The 20,947-nt window shown below is 39.4% G+C and overlaps 1 protein-coding gene across 5 annotated transcripts in view; it reads left to right on the top strand.

Annotated features, from left to right (window-relative positions):
* Positions 1-20,947, top strand: part of DIS3L2 (DIS3 like 3'-5' exoribonuclease 2) — a 374,067-nt gene that overhangs the window by 56,264 nt on the left and 296,856 nt on the right. For all 5 annotated transcript variants that reach the window (XM_082658674.1, XM_082658675.1, XM_082658676.1 and 2 more), the window contains exons 4-5: positions 8,715-8,768; positions 17,331-17,432. In XM_082658674.1, the coding sequence (XP_082514800.1) occupies positions 8,715-8,768; positions 17,331-17,432 (156 nt within the window). The remainder of the gene's footprint in view (positions 1-8,714; positions 8,769-17,330; positions 17,433-20,947) is intronic.

The following is a 20,947-nucleotide window of genomic DNA, read 5'->3' as shown; positions in this document are numbered from 1 at the left end:
GTGTATGAGGACCTGTTGTGCTTTTCCCATTCTCATCTCCTGCCGTTCTCTTCCAGGTACACTCTGCTCAGTTCACCCTGATCTTCGAAACTTTGCCAGTAAAAACTCTGCTCTTTGATTCCTCTATGACTTTGTACATACTGTTCCTGGTGTTAGGAATGCTTTCTCCCACTGTCTTCATGTAATTGTGCTTGACCTTACCTAAATGTTACCCCCTTTACGAAGCCTCACTTTAATTCTCCAAGCAGAATTGGCCATTACCACTTTCCTGAAGCCGACATTTTTGTTTACCCTTTATTCTAAACTTATTATCATTTCTTGGAATTTATATTTCCTCAAATGGACTGTTCACTTCCTTGTGGGCATGGCCATATTTTATTCCCACAAATTAGCCCAATGACTGGCATTTGATTGATGCTTAATAAATTTATATCGAATAAATCTTTACTGACTGAATAAAGGATCAAGGTACTGTCTTTGAAGAAGAATGAGAGGATCCTCTGTTGTTATGACTTGGAAGAAAAATTGTTTATAAAATTTACAAAGATAGGCTCAGGAAACTATTCTGCAATGGTATTATTTTTGCTCCCTCGTATTAATTTTTGCTTTTGAAGCAACTCTTTGCTAATGTTAAAAAAAAAAGGTGATCAATATAACAACTCTCATTCCCAGGAGTTTGTAAGTGATTCCTCCTGGCCTGTGACATCATGAGACTCTGCAGCCAGAGCCTCCCCCCACAGATGAGAACAGTTGTTCTTTGCAGATGGGAAAAGGAATGGGTTCCAGATATGAGGTCACCGTGTGAAATATACAACACTGTAAATAAGATTTTCATAGGCAGAGAAACAGAGTCCATCTGTGCAGGCCTTAATGGGTAAGGTAAAAGGCTAGTCAAGAAAAGAAATTTGAATGCTGTTGGAGAAAATTAAACTTATTAAATATGTATATTAGATGTAAGCATTTGTTAGCTTTTGTATACAAACTTAAGTATATTGTGACATCCTTTTTCTTTCCCCAAAGAAACTTTTATTGAAAGATAAGAGATGTTTTTATTTTTTTATTTTTATTTACTTATTTTTTAATAGATCTTTGAGTATAATTGCTTCACAGTACTGTGTTAGTTTCTGTTGCACAGCAAAGCAAATCAGCCATATGCATACACGTGTCCCCATATCCCCTCCCTCTTGAGCCTCCCTCCCATCCTCACTATCCCACCCCTCTAGGTCATTGCAGAGCACCGAGCCAATCTCCCTGTGCTATGATGCTGCTTCCCACCAGCCAACTATTTTACATTTGGTAGTGTATATATGTCAATGCTACTCTCACTTTGCCCCAGCTTCCCCATCCCACCCAGTGTCCTCAAGTCCATTCTCTATGTATACCTTTTTATTCCTGCCCTGCAACTAGTTTCATCAGTACCATTTTTTTTCGATTCCATTATATATGCGTTAGCATATGGTATTTGTTTTTCTCTTTCTGACTTGCTTCACTCTGTATGACAGACTCTAGATCCATCCACCTCACTACAAATAACTCAATTTCGTTTCTTTTTATGGCTGAGTAATATTCCACTGTATGTATGTGGCACATCTTCTTTATCCATTCATCTGTCAATGGACATTTAGGTTGGTTCCGTGTCCTGGCTATTGTAAATAGTGCTGCAATGAACATTGTGGTACATGCCTCTTTTTGAATTATGGTTTTCTCAGGGTATATGCCCAGTAGTGGGATTGCTGGGTCATATGGTAGTTCTATTTGTAGTTTTTTAAGGAACCTCCATACTGTTCTCCATAGTGGCTGTATCAATTTACATTCCCACTAACAGTGCAAGAGGGTTCCGTTTTCTCCACACCCTCTCCAGCGTTTATTGTTTCTAGATTTTTTGATAATGGCCATTCTGACTGGTGTGAGGTGATACCTCATTGTAGTTTTGATTTGCATTTCTCTAATAATTAGTGATGTTGAGCATCTTTTCATGTGCCTCTTGGCCATCTGTATGTCTTCCTTGGTGAAATGTCTATTTAAGTCTTCTGCCCATTTTTTGATTGGATTGTTTGTTTTTTTGACATTGAGATGCATGAGCTATTTGTATATTTTGGAGATTAATCCTTTGTCCCTTGTTTCATTTGCAAATATTTTCTCCCATTCTGAGGGTTGTCTTTTTGTCTTGTTTATGGTTTCCTTTGCTATGCAAAAGTTTTTAAGTTTAATTAAGTCCCATTTGTTTATTTTTGTTTTTATTTCCGTTACTCTAGGAGGTGGGTCAAAAAGGATCTTGCTGTGGTTTATGTCAAAGAGTGTTTTTCCTATGTTTTCCTCCAAGAGTTTTATAGTGTCTGGTCTTACATTTAAGTCTTTAATCCATTTGGGGTTTATTTTTTAAATATTATTATTATTTTTTGTGGTACGCGGGCCTCTCACTGTTGTGGCCTCTCCCGTTGCGGAGCACAGGCTCCGGATGCGCAGGCTCAGCGGCCATGGCTCACGGGCCTAGGTGCTCCGCGGCATGTGGGATCTTCCCGGACCGGGGCATGAACCCGTGTCCCCTGCATTGGCAGGCGGACTCTCAACCACTGCACCACCAGGGAAGCCCTGGAGTTTATTTTTGTGTATGGTGTTAGGTAGTGTTCTAATTTCATTCTTTTACATGTAGGTGTCCAGTTTTTCCAGCACCACTTATTGAGGAGGCTGTCTTTCCTCCATTGTATGTTCTTGCCTCCTTTGTCATAAATTAGGTGCCCATATGTGCGTGGGTTTATTTTTGGGCATTCTGTCCTGTACCATTGATCTATATTTCTGTTTCTGTGCCAGTACCATATTGTCTTGATGACGGTAGCTTTGTGGTATAGTTTGAAGTTGGGGAGCCTGATTCCTCCAGCTCCGTTTTTCTTTCTCAAGTTTGCTTTGGCTATTTGGGATCTTTTGTGTTTCCATACGACTTGTAAAATTTTTTGTTCTAGTTCTGTGAAGAATGCCATTGGTAGTTTGATAGGGATTGCATTGAATCTGTAGATTGCTTTGGGCAGTATAGTCATTTTCACAATATTGATTCTTCCAATCCAAGAGTGTGGTATATTTCTCCATCTGCTTATGTCATTTTTGATTTCTTTCATCGTTTTATAGTTTTCTGAGTACAAGTCTTTTGCCTCTTTAGGCAGGTTTGTTCCTACGTATTTTATTCTTTTTGTTGCAGTGGTAAATGGGAGTGTTTCCTTAATTTCTCTTTCTGATTTTTTGTTGTTGGTGTATAGGAATGCCAGAGATTTCATTTTGTATCCTGCAACCCTACCAAATTCATTGATTAGTTCTAGTAGTTTTTTGGTGGCATCTTTAGGGTTTTCTATGTATAGTATCATGTCATCTACAAACAGTGACAGTTTTACTTCTTCTTTTCCAATTTGTATTGTTTTTATTTCTTTTTCTTCTCTGATTGCTGTGGCTAGGACTTCCAAAACTATGTTGAATAAGAGTGGTGAGAGTGGGCATCCTTGTCTTCTTCCTGATCTTACTGGAAATGCTTTCAGTTTTTCACCATTGAGTATGATGCTTGCTGTGGGTTTGTCATATATGGCCTTTATTATGTTGAGGTAGGTTCCCTCTATGTCCATTTTCTGGAGAGTTTTTATCATAAATGGGTGTTGAATTTTGTCAAAAGCTTTTTCTGCATCTATTGAGATGATCATATGGTTTTTATTTCTTAATTTGTTAGTGGTGTATCATATTGATTGATTTGCCTATATTGAAGAATCCTTGCATCCCTGGGATAAATCCCACTTGATCATGGTGTATGATCTTTTTAATGTGTTGTTGGACTCTGTTTGCTAGTATTTTGTTCAGGATTTTTGCATCTATGTTCATCAGTGATATTGGTCTATAATTTTCTTTTTTTGTGTTATCTTTTTCCAGCTTTGGTATCAGGGTGATGGTGGCTTCGTAGAATGAATTTGAGGTGTTTCTCCCTCTGCAATTTTTTGGAAGAGTTTGAGAAGGATGGGTGTTAGCTCCTCTCTAAATGTATTGTAGAATTCACCTGTGAAGCCATCTGGTCCTGGACTTTTGTTTGTTGGAAGATTTTTAATTATGGTTTCAATTTCATTACTTGTGATAGGTCTGTTTATATTTTCTAATTCTTCGTGGTTCAGTCTTGGAAAATTGTACCTTTCCAAGAATTTGTCCATTTCTTCGTGGTTGTCCGTTTTATTGGCATATAGTTGTTTGTAGTAGTCTCTTATAATCCTTTGTATTTCTGCAGTCTCAATTGTGATTTTTCCTTTTTCATTTCTAATTTTATTGAATTGAGTCCTCTCCCTATTTTTCTTGATGAGTCTAGCTAATGGTTTATCAATTTTGTTTACCTTCTCAAAGAACCAGCTTTTAGTTTTATTGATCTTTGCTATTGTTTTCTTCATTTCTATTTCATTTATTTCTGCTCTGATTGTTACGATTTCTTTCCTTCTACTGATTTTGGGTTTTCTTTGTTATTCTTTTCTAGTTGTTTTAAGTGTAGGGTTAGATTGTTTATTTGAGATTTTTCTTGTTTCTTGAGGTGAGATTGAATTGCTATAAACTTCCCTCTTAGAACTGCTTTTGCTGCATCCCATAGGTTTTGGGTTGTCGTGTTTTCGTTGTCATTTTTCTCTATGTATTTTTAAATTTCTTCTTTGATTTCTTCAGTCATCTCTTGGTTATTTAGTAGCGCACTGTTTAGCCTCCAGGTATTTGTGTTTTTTACAGTTTTTCTCCTGTAATTGATTTCCAGTCTCATAGTGTTGTGGTCAGAAAAGATGCTTGATACAATTTCAATTTTCTTAAATTTACTGAGTCTTGATTTGGGACCCAAGATGTGATCTATCCTGGAGAATGTTCCATGTACACTTGAGAAGAAAGTGTATTCTGCCACTTTTGGGTGGAATGTTCTTTTTTTTTTTTTTGCGGTATGCAGGCCTCTCACTGTTGTGGCCTCTCCCATCGCGGAGCACAGGTTCCAGACGCGCAGGCTCAGCAGCCATGGCTCACAGGCCCAGCTGCTCCGTGGCATGTGGCATCTTCCTGGACCGGGGCACGAACCCATGTCCCCTGCATCGGCAGGCGGACTCTCAACCACTGCACCACCAGGGAAGCCCTGGGTGGAATGTTCTATAAATATCAATTAAATCTATCTGGTCTGTTGTGTCATTTAAAGCTTGTGTTTCCTTATTTATTTTCTGTTTGGATGATCTGTCCATTAGTGAAGTGGGGTGTTAAAGTCCCCTACTGTTATTGTGTTACTGTCGGTTCCTCCGTTTATGGTTGTTAGCATTTGCCTTATGTGTTGAGGTGCTCATATGTTGGGTGCGTAAACATTTATAATTGTTATATCTTCTTCTTGTGTTGATCCTTTGATCATTATGTTGTGTCCCTCCTTATCTCTTGTAACAGTCTTTATTTTAAAAATCTGATACAAGTGTTGATACTCCAGCTTTCTTTTGATTTTCATTTGCATGGAATATCTTTTTTCCATCCCTTCACTTTCAGTCTGTATGTGTCCCTAGGTCTGAAGTGGGTCTCTTGTAGACAGCATATAGATGGGTCTTGTTTTTATATCCCTTCAGCCAGTCTGTGTCTTTTGGTTGGGGCATTTAATCCATTTACATTCAAGGTTGTTATCAGTATGTATGTTCCTATTACCATTTTCTTAATTGTTTTGGGTTTGTTTTTGTGGGTCTTTTTCTTTTCTTGTGTTTCCCACCTAGAGAAGTTTCTTTAGCATTTGTTGTAAAGCAGCATTAGTAAATTAGGGGTACGATCAGAAGGTTTGAAGATGCCAGCACCAAGGAGGTATAGCAGGAGCCAGTGACATGCACTTCTAAGTATCTGGGGATTTTGATAGAGAATGGGAGAATTTTTAAAGCTGTAGTGGGGAAGCAGGGGGGGGGGGAAACATTCTTCTTCTGGTCCCTGAGCTATATGGGATAAGAGAGAGAAAATCGGCCCCCTTTGAGAGCACTTGGAGGGAATTGGTCACATCAGGTTTCAGTGGAGGCAAGGAGGCACCAGAGCATTCAGAAAAGAGATGGAGGATTTGGAGCCACCAGTTTCAGGCTTAGGAAACGGTTGAGGAGGAAAATGAGAGATGAGGGTTTGGGGCAGATTAGGCAATGGTTATAGAAATATGGAAATGGAAGTTCTGGACTTATGTATGTAGGTGAGTAAGACAAGACATCTGCTAGAAGTCTCTTTCAGTTACAAGGCCATTTCTTGAGTTGCTTTCCTGACAGCTTCTTCAGGCTGTGGGGATGACCGTGGTCTGCTGTGGACTCTGCAAGAGATTTTTCTTTCTTAGTGTGATCTGTACTCTCAGGGGATCTGTTCCTGAGGTCCAGTTCTTAAGAGTATGCTCCAGTCAAATTGCAAACAGTTTTCTTGAACAAGGCATGTGTCCCTCCTTGTGTGCTTTTATATATCAGGAAGTGTGGGTTAGACAATCAAGTATAGAATCTTTTTGGTCCTTTTAATAGTTGTTCTTTTTTTTTTTTTTTTTTTTTTGCGGTACATGGGCCTCTCACTGTTGTGGCCTCTCCCATTGTGGAGCACAGGCTCCAGACGCGTAGGCTCAGCGGCCATGGCTCACCGGCCCAGCTGCTCCGCGGCATGTGGGATCTTCCCGGACCGGGGCACGAACCCGTGTCCCCTGCATCGGCAGGCGGACTCCCAACCAGTGCGCCACCAGGGAAGCCCAGTAGTTATTCTTTTCAATAGAGTTGAGATATTTTATAATAACAGTACATTGAGTATATAAGCTTTAAAAATTGCAAATCACTGTTATATACCTGTAACTTATATAACATTGTACATCAAACATATCTCAATTAAAAAAACACACAGACAAACAAAATAGAGCAAGATACAGCCCTGAGCAACCTGTTTCTTTCCCCTGAGTCCAGCTGTGGCATTTCTGAGTGCTCTGTAATTAAAGGTACTTTCAAAGCAGAAGGCATTCTCATCTCTATACTTCTTCATGTACTAACCATTCACTGAGCTTGAAGGGATGATAGAAGATTAGCAGTTGAAAAAAAAGAAACTTGGGTCAGAAAATGAATTTTAAAAAATCAATGAGTTTACTTTTATTTATTTGGAGTGTTTATTTCCTCTCACTAGACTGTAAGCTATGAGGGTAGAGCCTATCTATTATTACTCTCTCTCCATTGTGGCCCCATCACTTAGCATAGTGCCTGTCATGCTAATTGTCAGGAGATATTTGTTGAGTGAGTGGATGAATATTGAGGATAAATATAATAAGCCTTTTCCTCCCTCTCCCAACAAGAAACAGCTGCCCTAAAAGTGCAATTGCAGCGACATTCATAGAAAAGGGACTGGCCTGTGGGAGCTTTGCCTGCCTTACTTCCCAGTCCCTCTGTCTCTTACCCTAATACAGCATGGTGGTAGAAGAGTATTTGCCCTCTTAATCACTCTTGCCTATATTTCCTTTCTGATTTATCTTCAAATTTTACTCCTCCATCAAGGACCAGGTCAGACACCATCTCTGGAGCCTTGCCTAGTGCCCCTAGCTGAAAGTACGCTGTCCCCTCACTTGTGGCATTCTTCATGTTTTACTTTGTAAACAAAGGCTGAGCTTGGTTCTCACTCTCCCACATTGTCTGTCTCAGGGTCTGGCACATAATCAGAATTCAGTAAATAATTATTAAATTAAGGACTGAATGAGGATTTATAGTAGTCTGTGTGGGATTTAACAGTAATATAAACTGTTGCATGGAAATTTGTAATTTAAACATGGTGTACCAGTGAAAGAAGGAATTATTTTCTGCTTTATTTTATGCCCTCACCTATTTTGTTAATTGTGTATCTTTGGGTCTTTCAGTATTTTAGGGGAGAGATGTTATTTAAAACACTTTCTCAAGACACCCTTTGAGTCTGACTCTTAGGAAAATAACGGCCTCCGTCCGTGTGTTCCAGTGGCCTTCAGATGCAGCTGTAAGTGGGGAGGGTTACAGCTTCCTGCAAGAGCCTAAAATACTGAACTGCTGTTGAAGACGGCCCCACCTGCACCCCTGTGCATAAATAGAGGCAGACCCTGACTTCGTGCTGGACTGACGTGAAGTTGTAGGCAGACTGGGTGGCCTGGCTGTTGGAGCCAGGATTCCCACTTACATTAAGAGCTGGTTCTGGACCATTTTGAATTATTGACTCATTCAGCTCTGCAGAGGGGCCAGAGTAAAAAATATGCATCCAGCCCCTCGAGACTAAGTATTCAACCTGGAAGTCAACCTGTATCACTTTGAAAATTGTCACAGAAGCAAGCAATTGTGGGAAGGTCTTATAGAATAAAAAAAGGCCATTGTGTAGTGAGGCATAATCCCCCGTAACCTTGTTCTTAAAGTAAAGGTTTATATTTGAAGACTAGCATATAAGGGCGCATAAAATCCCAATAGTTGCCACTTTCCCACTCCACGCCAGTCTCTGTTGCTTCTCACCTCTGCCCATTCACTGCAAGGTGCCAGTGTGAGCTTTTAGTGTTTGATAGAACTCTGTGATACAGACATCAGTATAAATCATATTTCATGCATTTAATGAATAGTTCTCATACATCTAACTTGTTTCCTAGATCGAATTGTTTAATTAATTTTAAACTTTTTATTGACTAGTAACATATGTATGGAAAGATTGTAAGTGTGTAACTAGTTAAATTTTCACAGGTTTTATTTTTTATTTTAAAGGGTGTATTGAGAATTAATCCGAAGAAGTTTCATGAAGCCTTCATTCCTTCCCCGGTAAGTTCAATAACTTTATAATAAACCCAATGTCACATTTAATTTTTTAGATGTGCTGTAAAACTGAAATCATATATTCTAACTAAAAAACAGAGTAGTAAAACAAAATTGAGGATGGGCAAGGATTTGTTTCAAATTTAAATAAACAAAATTTGCCTTTGGTTAACAGCCCCTTCTGCCAATCTTAAAAATCACACTTCAAATGAAAGGGATGGCATTTGTTACTAGGCTGCAGGGAGCAGCTGAACCCACACAGATACCCACCAGTTCTTGTAATTGGACACCCTTGGTTTATAGCTTAAAAGGATTTATGGGTTTTTTCCACTGATTTAAGTTAATCTCTCCTAAACAAATATGCTATGTACTTTTAATCTACTGCATGAGCTATTCTGCAACTTTGTCCAAAAATAATGTGTATTATTATTTTTTTTTCTGGTCAGTTTCTCACTACACTTCTGTGCAGGTGATAGGACTTGGTACAAGGCTTTTTACCATTGGCTCGTCATAGTCTTTCTTAGGTTCATGACTCATTTTAATAGGCTCTCTCTCATTAAGGGAAGTTTACTCTGACATACAATTAGCAGCAGGTCTCTGGATAATGTTTGCTTGTGCAAAGCTGGGAGAGCAGTATTCTTAAATTCTTGGCCTAACTTTTCCAGGATACCATAAATAGGATAGCCATAGAATTAGATTTTTCACAGTGGAAGAGATTATAGGAAGAAACTTCGGCTCATTGATGAGGAAATGGAATACATATATTTCAGTTAACATATTACATTTTGTGAAATGACAAGTTTAATGAGAATACAAGTTCAGTCATGTACTTCATAGGTATTATTACTGTTGTTGTTTCAATAACCTAAGACCTATTCTGAAGTTCAGTTTTGTCCTTTTTTCCCTTGCCCTTGTCCTGAAGCCAAGGATTCACATTTGTATCTCAAGTTTAGGTCTTACCCACTGGCTTAGATTAAAAATGTCACATGTCACCTTGTTCTCTCTTAGTCATTTTCTGTTCCTGTGACAGAACATGGTATATATTGCTGACCCTGGTGCTTAGATTATAGAATTGAGCGTCAGATTTGAGGTAGTAACTTAGCTGCGGGAGCTATTCCATCACACAGTTTACGTGGGTGTTAGATTTCAGAGTTTGCTCATAAGGTGAAATTCACATTCAATAATCATAAAAATTACCAATGAAAATCTCTTAGGAATATGCCATGTTGGAGAGGGAGTAACCATCTCTCAATAAGTCTAGCATAACCAGCATTTTCTCCACATCAGAAAGGGTGATTGTTTCTTCTTTGGCACACCAGTTGAAGGAGCTCAATTATACTACGGGCCCCACTGTGTGAAAAACATGGATTTTCTTTTTTTTTTTTGCGGTACGCAGGCCTCTCACTGCTGTGGTCTCTCCCGTTGTGGAGCACAGGCTCCGGACGTGCAGGCTCAGCGGCCATGGCTCACGGGCCCAGCCTCTCCGCGGCATGTGGGATCTTCCCAGACCGGGGCACAAACCTGTGTCCCTTGCATTGGCAGGCGGACTCTCAACTAATGCGCCACCAGGGAAGCCCAAACATGGATTTTTTAAGCACGAGAATCATACCCAGTGCAGTAAGGAGTTCACCCTGAGAGGTACCTGGGAACTGAGCAGATCGCCCTCCCTGCACACTGAGGTTTGCTCTCATCGATGGGAATGATAAGTGGAACTACATACAGTATTTTGAAAATTTTTCTGCTTGCTTTCTCTCTGAAAGCAAGTACAAATACACAGTACAAATACTGTGTACCTGAGTACACAGTATTGAATTTCTCTGTTAGATCCCTATTAGGCCGGCTCCTAACGAGTGTATGGCCTAGGACGAGATACAGATGGAGGCACACGTACCTTATATTAAATACTTAAAAGTTATAAATCAGACTAACAAACTGTTAAGTAAAATAAATTCATGACAGATAAAATACATTCCTTGCCAAGTATACCTCCATGTACTTGTACTGGGGTTCAGATGTAGAATTCTCAGACTCCTCGGAGCTCCATGCTGAAAGGTGGCTGCATGGAGAGGGTCCACCTCTGGCCTGCCCCTCTTCCCTTCCCAGTTCTTGCTCCCTGTCCCCTCTTTGCTGCCCTCCTGCCTCCTCCCCCGCATTCAGCAAGGGCCCTTGCCCTCTAGGTGAGCATCTTATCCCACATGTCCAAGCTCTGCCCATACCCTTTAGAAACACCCACCCATTAGCCACCTGTCGAGTCTAGGGGTGCCACCTGTGATGTGGTCTGCGTTTGGGAAGGTAGACCTGGGGAAGGTGCTTATATATGCCCTGGAGGTGGGCTTGGGGCTGATTACAATCCATTTAGCCTTGAGAGCTCCGTACCTGTTGAGGAGGGGTGTGGTCGGAGGAGGGCCAGAGCAGAGGTCCTCTGAAGTGTTGGCCTGGTTATGTTCCTGTAAGTTAAGTTCATGTGATTTAAATTTGCAAATGATGTGTTGCCACTGTTTAATCTGGCTTGTTAAAGGAAGTTAAGCAAAAGTTATTGATGTTTCAAAAGCTCAAGTTGTTCTCCCACTTGAAATTGTATTCCTGGCATGTCCTATTTAGAAGTTTTTACACAGTTGTGATATTAGGATTGGCTTACTTCTATACCTCTTTTATTCTCTTATCTGGCCACTGATGGAGTAATAAAATTGTCTCAGAGGGAGAAAAAGTGCTAAATGACTCACCTCTACTACAGAAGCTCTGTCAAGACCCAGCTGTAAGTGATTGTAGATACTCCAGTTTTGGACACTGGCACAATCCTGCATTCTAGTTTTGTAGATTTTCTGGTCAGTTTCAGGTTTTAGAAGCATTATGGAGAGCAGTTGAAGGGGGAGATAGTAGAGGCAATGAATTACATGTAGGTAGATCCCACCACTGGTCTAGATTTCTGAGTATACGTAGCTCGTGCCCATGTCAACTGTGAACTTGTATGAACTGGAAGAATGCTCACAGGTAGACTAGAAGGTAGGATATCAGATGCAGGGCCTGACGGTTACCTGTCCCTGCTTTAGCAGGGACAATAAAGATAGGAATTGATAGAAGATGAAACCTCAGCTCTGACAATAAGAAACGGAAAGTTTCCTTAATTGTAAAATGAAGGGGTGGATTAAATATTGTCTAATGTTCTTCATAACTTTAAAATTCTAAAGTTTTTGGAGAAATAAAAATAGACTAGATTTGATGAAATTATTTAGGTTTATTCTTATTGACTCTAAAAACAGTTGAGAACTTATACAGTGTCACTTTCTGTGTTAAAATATCTACATATATCAACAGGCTAGAAACAATGAATTGATCATCAGGTATAAAAAAGTACTTTGTTTTGGGGGAACATGATTTAGGTTTATTATAATTTCTACTGATAGAAAGTTGATATTCATTTTCCTATGACAAACTCAACATACATGGGATGTTACTTCTGTGTGTACCTGATAGTGTTCTCTTGTTCTCAGTAAAAGTAAGAAAGAACCATGTAACTTTTTCACAAAACCAAGATAAATTGATATTATTGAGGTGCCTTTCTATCCCATTTGGGAATAAGATAAAGAGGAAAAATGGACCAGATGTAAAAACCTGGCCTTTTATAAAAAGCACAGTTTCAGTTCTGAATTATATTGGTGCAGGGAGTTCTGTAGCTTTTTTGTGCATCTCATCATGGGAGGCACTCTTTGTACATCTGTGGAATTTATTTCTGGTCCAAAGGGAGCTATTCCATCGGTGGAGGATGTTCTGACCATCATAGTATACTTGGGCTATCCTCCCCACTCCTGCCTCCTATATATTTAGTTAGATTACCCATAGATCCCTTTATATTTCCAACAGGTTGATCATTATCCATTTTTCTTTTTTTTCTATTCTTTCTGATGGATAGAGCAAGTCTTCTGGCATTCAAATGAAGGAATGAATTCCTTGGCCTTAAAAAGTAGTTAAGAGGTTATACTGCTGGAAACTCAGCTGTGCTCCAGACTAGAGCCTCCTTACCTATGCTATGGATTTTCTTCTCCTATAAATACCTATGCTATTTATTTTCTCTTATTTCATGTACACTGCTTTTTTTGTTTACAGTGTATGATGGATGTATATGAAAAGAAATGTATCTTTGAGAAAACAATTACAGTTTGTTAATTTGGAAAAAAAAAGTTAGGAGGGATTGACTCAAACTTTTAATATTGAGCTGTCCTCAAGTATCTTTTTTTTTTTAATTGGAGTATAATTGCTTTACAATGGTGTGCTAGTTTCTACTTTATAACAAAGTGAATCAGTTATACATATACATGTTCCCATATCTCTTCCCTCTTGCGTCTCCCTCCCTCCCACCCTCCCTATCCCACCCCTCCAGGTGGTCACAAAGCACCGAGCTGATCTCCCTGTGCTATGCGGCTGCTTCCCACTAGCTATCTACCTTACGTTTGGTAGTGTATATATGTCCATGCCACTCTCTCGCTTTGTCACAGCTTACCCTTCTCCCTCCCCATATCCTCAAGTCCATTCTCTAGTAGGTCTGTGTCTTTATTCCTGTCTTACCCCTAGGTTCTTCATGACATTTTTTCCCTTAAATTCCATATATGTGTGTTAGCATATGGTATTTGTCTTTCTCTTTCTGAATTACTTCACTCTGTATGACAGACTCTAGGTCTATCCACCTCATTACAAATAGCGCAATTTCGTTTCTTTTTATGGCTGAGTAATATTCCATTGTATATATGTGCCACATCTTCTTTATCCATTCATCCAATGATGGACACTTAGGTTGTTTCCATCTCTGGGCTATTGTAAATAGAGCTGCAATGAACATTTTGGTACATGACTCTTTTTGAATTTCGGTTTTCTCAGGGTATATGCCCAGTAGTGGGATTGCTGGGTCATATGGTAGTTCTATTTTTAGTTTTTTAAGGAACCTCCATACTGTTCTCCATAGTGGCTGTACCAATTCACATTCCCACCAGCAGTGCAAGAGTGTTCCCTTTTCTCCACACCCTCTCCAGCATTTATTGTTTCTAGATTTTTTGATGATGGCCATTCTGACTGGTGTGAGATGATATCTCATTGTAGTTTTGATTTGCATTTCTCTAATGATTAATGATGTTGAGCATTCTTTCATGTGTTTGTTGGCATCTGTATATCTTCTTTGGAGAAATGTCTATTTAGGTCTTCTGCCCATTTTTGGATTGGGTTGTTTGCTTTTTTGTTATTGAGCTGAATGAGCTGCTTATAAATTTTAGAGATTAATCCTTTGTCAGTTGCTTCATTTGCAAATATTTTCTCCCATTCTGAGGGTTGTCTTTTGGTCTTGTTTATGGTTTCCTTGGCTGTGCAAAAGCTTTGAAGTTTCATTAGGTCCCATTTGTTTATTTTTGTCTTTATTTCCATTTCTCTAAGAGGTGGGTCAAAAAGGATCTTGCTGTGATTTATGTCATAGAGTGTTCTGCCTATGTTTTCCTCTAAGAGTTTGATAGTTTCTGGCCTCAAGTATCTTTAAAATAAGAGATGCTGCAATAGATGCAGGCTTCTGAATGAATCAAGTAAGAGCTGAGTTGTGATTCAGTATCTATAGATTTGTGTATTGTTCGAGGTTCAATTCAGCCCTGCTTCTCTTCGTTTCTTGGGATAGAAACATGACAGTACCAGCATCTTACCCTCTTAACTCTCTAAGCTAAGAGTGGTGTAGCTGCTTCCGAAAGAGGCATCTGATTGCATACGTTTTGACACATGATGATGGGATCGGATGACCTCTAGACAGCTTTATTTTCATTGTAGAGAAGTCGGAGAGATCCCATTACTTTATAAATTGCAGAAGGCAGTTGATGATGTTGTGCCACACTTCAGTTGTTCGCTCTTTATTTACTGGTTGCCTCTTCTTATTTCTCTGAGAAGCTTATCATGAACCGTCTTTGTGACTGGCACGGTAGCTATTCCTTAGGGACTAGGGTGGGTCAGGTTTGGCAAAGTGTGCAGGCCACAGCTGCTAGCCTGTGGCTAAATTGGAAATTGAACAGAAAGACTGTTCTAAAGATCTCTAATGGTTTGTAATTGGAAACTGTAAAAAAAGTACTGAGTATATGAAATCCCATTCTGTGAGTGTGGTGGTGAATTTGCAGTGTTAATTTTATCTTTATTTAAAATATCATAGTAATCACCTGCAGTCTGTTGAGCGTAACATCAACTGTCTCTAGTAGAAAAGTTTGAGTGGTGGCTTTCCAAGCCAGTTTGCTGTTACCTCCTTTGAGAAAAATTAACATTTTACTTCTCTCTTATCCTCTGAAAAGCAGCACATAATATAAACTCTTGGAAGGGTGAAAGGATGAGAGTACATGTTTGTTTGTTTTTTTGCATATATGTATTTTATTTATTTATTTTTTTACAGCAGGTTCTTATTAGTTATCTATTTTATGCATATTAGTGTATATATGTCAATTCCAATCTCCCAATTCATCCCACCACCACCGCCCCCCTCCCCTTCCCCCCTTTCCCCCCTTGGTGTCCATACGTTTGTTCTCTACAGCTGTGTCTCTATTTCTGCCTTGCAAACCGTTCATCTGTACCATTTTTTCTAGATTCCACATATATGTGTTATATATGTATAATGTATAAACAAATATAATATATATTTGTATATATATATATACATATATATATACATAATATATATATACAAATATAATGTATAAACAAAATGTATAAACAAATATACATGTATATTTGTATAAACAAATATAATATATATTTGTATATATATATATACATATATATATACACATAATATATATATATACAAATATAATGTATAAACAAAATGTATGTTTGTTTTTCTCTTTCTCACTTCATTCTGTATGACAGTCTCTAGGTCCATCCACATCTTTGCATGTTTGTTGGTGAAACATTTTGAAAATGTTTAATTTTTTCATGGAAACTTATTGCTGAAGTCATGCTTTTCTTAGCTACCTTTTCCATTTAATTATTTTTGCAAAGTAATTTGGCTTAATAAGAAGACTCTGGCAACTAATTAAGTTTGGCAGTCGATACCTGGGGAGTTCACTGGGGCTACACTGCTTCAGGTGGATTGTTTTTAAGTATGTGCTTGAGGGGAATTCCCTGGTGTCCCAGTGATTAAGACTCAGGCTTTCACTGCTGTGGACCTGGGTTCAATAGCCAAGACATGAAAGCAACCCAGGTGCTAACTTAAGACTCGGGCTTTCACTGCTGTGGACCTGGGTTCAATAGCCAAGACATGAAAACAACCCAGGTGCTGATCAACAGACGATTGGCTTAAGAAGATGTGGTATATATACATTGGAATATTACTCAGACATACAAAAGAGTGAAATACTGCCATTTGCAGCAACATGGATGGACCCAGAGAATATAATGGTTAGTGAAGACAGAGACAGACAGAAAGAAAAATACTATATGGTATCACTTATATATGGATTCTAAAAAATAATACAAATGAATCTATATATAACAGACTCACAGACATAGAAACAAATTTATGTTTACCAGAGGCTGGAGAGGGACAGTTAAGGAATATGGAATTAACAGATACAAACTACTATACATAAAATAGATAAGCAAACAAGATTTACTGTATAGTACAGAGAATTATATTCAATATCTTGTAATAACCTATAATGGAATATAATCTGAAAAAAAATAACTGAATCACTATGCTGCACACCTGAAACTAACACGGTATTGTAAATCAACTATACTTCAGTTAGAAAACAAACAAACAAACCACATTGCTCTCTCTGCCACTTCTTTGGGGGGAGTGTGACTTTGCTGGTTTTCTCCTAGAGAACCCAACTTCTGGAGCTGGTTGTTGCTCCTGCCCTTGGTTGGTTTTCTTTGGGGATTATATCAATGTGTTGTTGTTCTTGTGTTTTCTTGCAAATTGTCTACTTTTTACCTTTCCCTTACAAAAATTCAGTCATGTACAAAAGGTACCATCATGCTTTATTTTATTTAAAACAAAAAAGGGTAACTTACTTCTTTCTCATTTCAGTTATGAAAGCATGCAGTCCTCGTTTTCTTCCTTTTTTTTTTTTTTTGCGGTAGGCGGGCCTCTCACTGCTGCGGCCGCTCCTGCTGCAGAGCACAGGCTCCGGACGCGCAGGATCAGTGGCCATGGCTCACGGGCCCAGCCGCTCCACGGCATGTGGGATCCTCCCGGGCTGGGGCACGAACCCGTGTCCCCTGCATCGGCGGGCAGACTCTCAACCACTGCGCCACCAGAGAAGCTCCTCGTTTTCTGCTTTATGTATTTTTGTTTGTTTGGTTTGGCCTGTCTACAGTAGATCTTCTCTTATTTGGTGATTTTTTAGTATTATGTTAACCTGTTCTTCTGTGTTCATCACCATTTCTGTTAGTTCCAAAGAGCCTGAGCTTCCTCTAGGTCTGTTTGTGGTTAAATACTAGTGTTCCTGTTAACTCAGTGGACAGATTGTAGAGTCTACAGTTTTCAAACCAAGGAAGTAACTTTTGGTTCCAAGCCTTGGTAAACTGACTACTTTATTTCCTTCTCCAACCTAGGATGGTGATCGAGACATTTTTATTGATGGGGTTGTTGCTCGTAATAGAGCCTTGAATGGGGACCTGGTGGTTGTGAATCTGCTTCCAGAGGAGCAGTGGAAGGTGAGTTAAATTTTCCTTTTATAACTGTAGACTTCTCAGGGCCTTTTGCAGTAGTGCATCAGTGAGACATCATTAACTGAAACAGTCACAGACCCCTAAGGCCCTTGGTTGCCTCAGAAGCAGACCACAGAATTCTTGGGACATAGAAGCATTGGGTGCGCAGACATTTAATGATTTCGGTTCACCTTGTTCCCTCCCCTATGATCTGTCTTCCCTGTCACATGCTTTGCATTGGTTTCTGGTAATTTTTAGGATAGAAAAAAAGCTTGCAGGGGACATTCAAACCTGATACGTATTAATATCCCACATTTAATGCTGGGAGAACTAGAAAGACAAAGCCATAAGGATGGTGCAGTCTTCACATATTCCTGCTGCCTCTCCTGGAGAACCCAGGCAACACATATCTAGTTCTGTGATGTCCAGTTTGGTAATTGGACTTCTCGTGGCAGATAAAAATAGACGGTGTATTTTTATAAAACAGAAATTTGGTAGCAGACGAAAATGTTTTTAACATGAGAATATTCTGGGTTTTAGTCTCCATCTGTGTCTGTCAACTGAAAAGGAAGATTTGGTTTTGTTTTGACTATTGTTTTAAATAAGGATCAGGCACTAGAATGATTCATAGCAACAGTTTCTTTGAATTGTCAAATAAAACTGGTAACTTGTATATCTAAGTCTGAATTTTTCTTCCTAGTATTCTTTTCTTTTTTTGAATTTTATTTTATTTTATTTATACAGCAGTTTCTTATGATCTGTTTTATACATATTAGTGTATATACGTCAATCCCAATCTCCCAATTCATCCCACCACCACCACCTACCCCCACCCCCGCCCTCTTTCCCCCTGTGGTATCCATACGTTTGTTCTCTACATCTGTGTCTCTATTTCTGCCTTGCAACCTGGTTCATCTGTACCATTTTTCTAGGTTCCACATATATGCGTTAATATACGATGTTTGTTTTTCTCTTTCTGACTTACTTCACTCTGTATGACAGACTCTAGGTCCATCCACATCTCTACAAAATGACCCAATTTCATTCCTTTTTATGGCTGAGTAATATTCCATTGTATATATGTACCACATCTTCTTTATCCATTTATCTGTTGATGGGCATTTAGGTTGCTTCCATGAGCTGGCTATTGTAAATAGTGCTGCAGTGAACACTGGGGTGCATGTGTCTTTTTGAATTATGGTTTTCTCTGAGTATTTGCCCAGTAGTGGGATTGCTGGGTCATATGGTAATTCTACTTTTAGTTTTTTAAGGAACCTCCATATTGTTCTCCATAGTGGCTGTATCAATTTACATTCCCATCAACAGTGCAAGAGGGTTCCCTTTTCTCCACACCCTCTCCAGCATTTGTTGTTTGTAGATTTTCTGATGATGCCCATTCTAACCGGTGTGAGGTGATACCTCATTGTAGTTTTGATTTGCATTTCTCTAATAATTAGTGATGTTGAGCATCTTTTCATGTGCCTCTTGGCCATCTGTATGTCTTCTTTGGAGAAATGTCTATTTAGGTCTTCTGCCCATTTTTTGATTAGGTTGTTTGTTTTTTTAATATTGAGCTGCATGATTCCTAGTATTCTTTTTTTTTTCATTTATTTATTTATTTTTGGCTGCGTTGGGTCTTCATTCCTGTGTGCGGGCTTTCTCTAGTTGCGGTGCGTGAGGTTTATTCTTCGTTGCTGTGCGCGGGCTTCTCATTGCGGTGGCTTCTCTTGTTGCTGAGCATGGGCTCTAGGCGCGTGGGCTTCAGTAGTTGTGGCTTGTGGGCCCCAGAATGCAGGCTTAGTAGTTGAGGCATATGGGCCCAGCTGCTCTGTGCCACGTGGGATCCTCCCAGACCAGGGCTCGAACCTGCGTCCCCTGCACCGGCAGGCAGACTCCCAAGCACTGTGCCACCAGGGAAGTCCCCCTAGTATTCTTTATATCATATCTTTTATTTTATTTGGCTCAATTTATTGCTACTCAAGAATCTGGTATCCTCTTCAGTGAGAGGTATTACAGCAGAGTGATTAATAGAGTGGACTTTTAGGCTAGGCTACTTGGGTTTGAAGCTCATCTTTGCCAGTCATCTGTATAACCTTGGGTGAATTATACAGCCTCTCTGTGCTTCAAATACCTCATCTGTAGAATGAGAATAATCATAGTACCTACTTCGTAGGTTTGTCATAGGATTAAATGAGAATATATGGAGAAATCTTAGAATAGTGCCTGACCCATGGTAGCAGCTCAAGTTTTTATTATTAATTTTTTCCAGAAATGTGGGAAGTACTACCTTATCTCAGAGCTTTGTTGAGGCAGAAACTAAATTCTTCTTTTTATCTGATAGGGCTATAGTAATTGAGTAAGACCTATGTGTCAGGAATTTGTAGGGTGCACGGAAATCATTAATGCTCAAGATGGACATAGTTGTTGCCCTCATGGAGCTTTTAGTCTGGTAGGGAGTGCAGGTAGGAAGAGACAGATGCTACTCACACTTACACAAATTTAAGGAAAATTTTGATTAATGCTGCGAAGTTAAGTGCAGAGTGTTTTACAAGAGTGAATTATCCTAGTCCATATCTACCTCTTCACCTCCCCCCAACTCCCATCCCTAGTTGCTGACAATTGTGGATAGTCTCCTTACTTGAGTCTTGAAAACACAGCTAAGGGTTGGCTCCAGGTCCTAGGAACATAGGTTGATTTAGGTCATTTCCTCTTTTCCTGAAAGCATCATCTAGCAGTGTTGACTGGGTTTAAGATGACAGGAAGAATGCATTAGGGTCTGGTCAAACCAAAGGAAGTATTCCTAGAGGTCATAGAGAGAGTAAATAGGCAGCATTATAGTAAAGATAAGCCAAGGAACAGAAAAGATGATGGATCCCTTCTACTTAAGGGGTGAGAATGGATAGACTAGAAAGAAATAGAAGAGTGTTTAGCAAGACAGATGGATCTAGAGCTGACCAGAGCAGGTATGAGGTATTGACTGGTTAAAGAGTTAATGGAATGGCTGTGTTAAGTGTTAATTTCTTTTTTTTTTTTTTTTGCGGTACGCGGGCCTCTCACTGTCGTGGCCTCTCCCGTTGCGGAGCACAGGCTCCGGACGCGCAGGCTCAGCAGCCATGGTTCACGGGCCCAGCTGCTCCACGGCATGTGGGATCTTCCCGGACCAGGGCACGAACCTGCGTCCCCTGCATCAGCAGGTGGACTCCCAACCGCTGTGCCACTAGGGAAGCCCTTAATTTCTTTTTAAACATTTTAATAGAGATCTTGAAAGTATATGGAGCCTAGATGGTTTCACTTACTGATGAATTCCACTAAACATTTAAGGAAGAAATAGTCCTGATTTTACAAAAACGCTTACAGGAAAAACAAGAGAAGGATACCTTTTCCAACTCATTCTATGAGGCCAGCATTGCCCTAATACCAAAACCAGGAATGGACATTTTAAGAAAAGAAAGCTACAGACCAGTACTCCTCACAAACATGGGTGAAAAAGTCCTCAACAAAATATTAACAAATAAAATCCA

This window comes from Grampus griseus, assembly GCF_964374135.1.
Source record: "Grampus griseus genome assembly, chromosome: 7".
Classification (NCBI taxonomy): domain Eukaryota; kingdom Metazoa; phylum Chordata; class Mammalia; order Artiodactyla; family Delphinidae; genus Grampus; species Grampus griseus.
The sequence above is the reverse complement of the archived record's forward strand: the minus strand, read 5'-3'. Positions and strand labels throughout refer to the sequence as shown.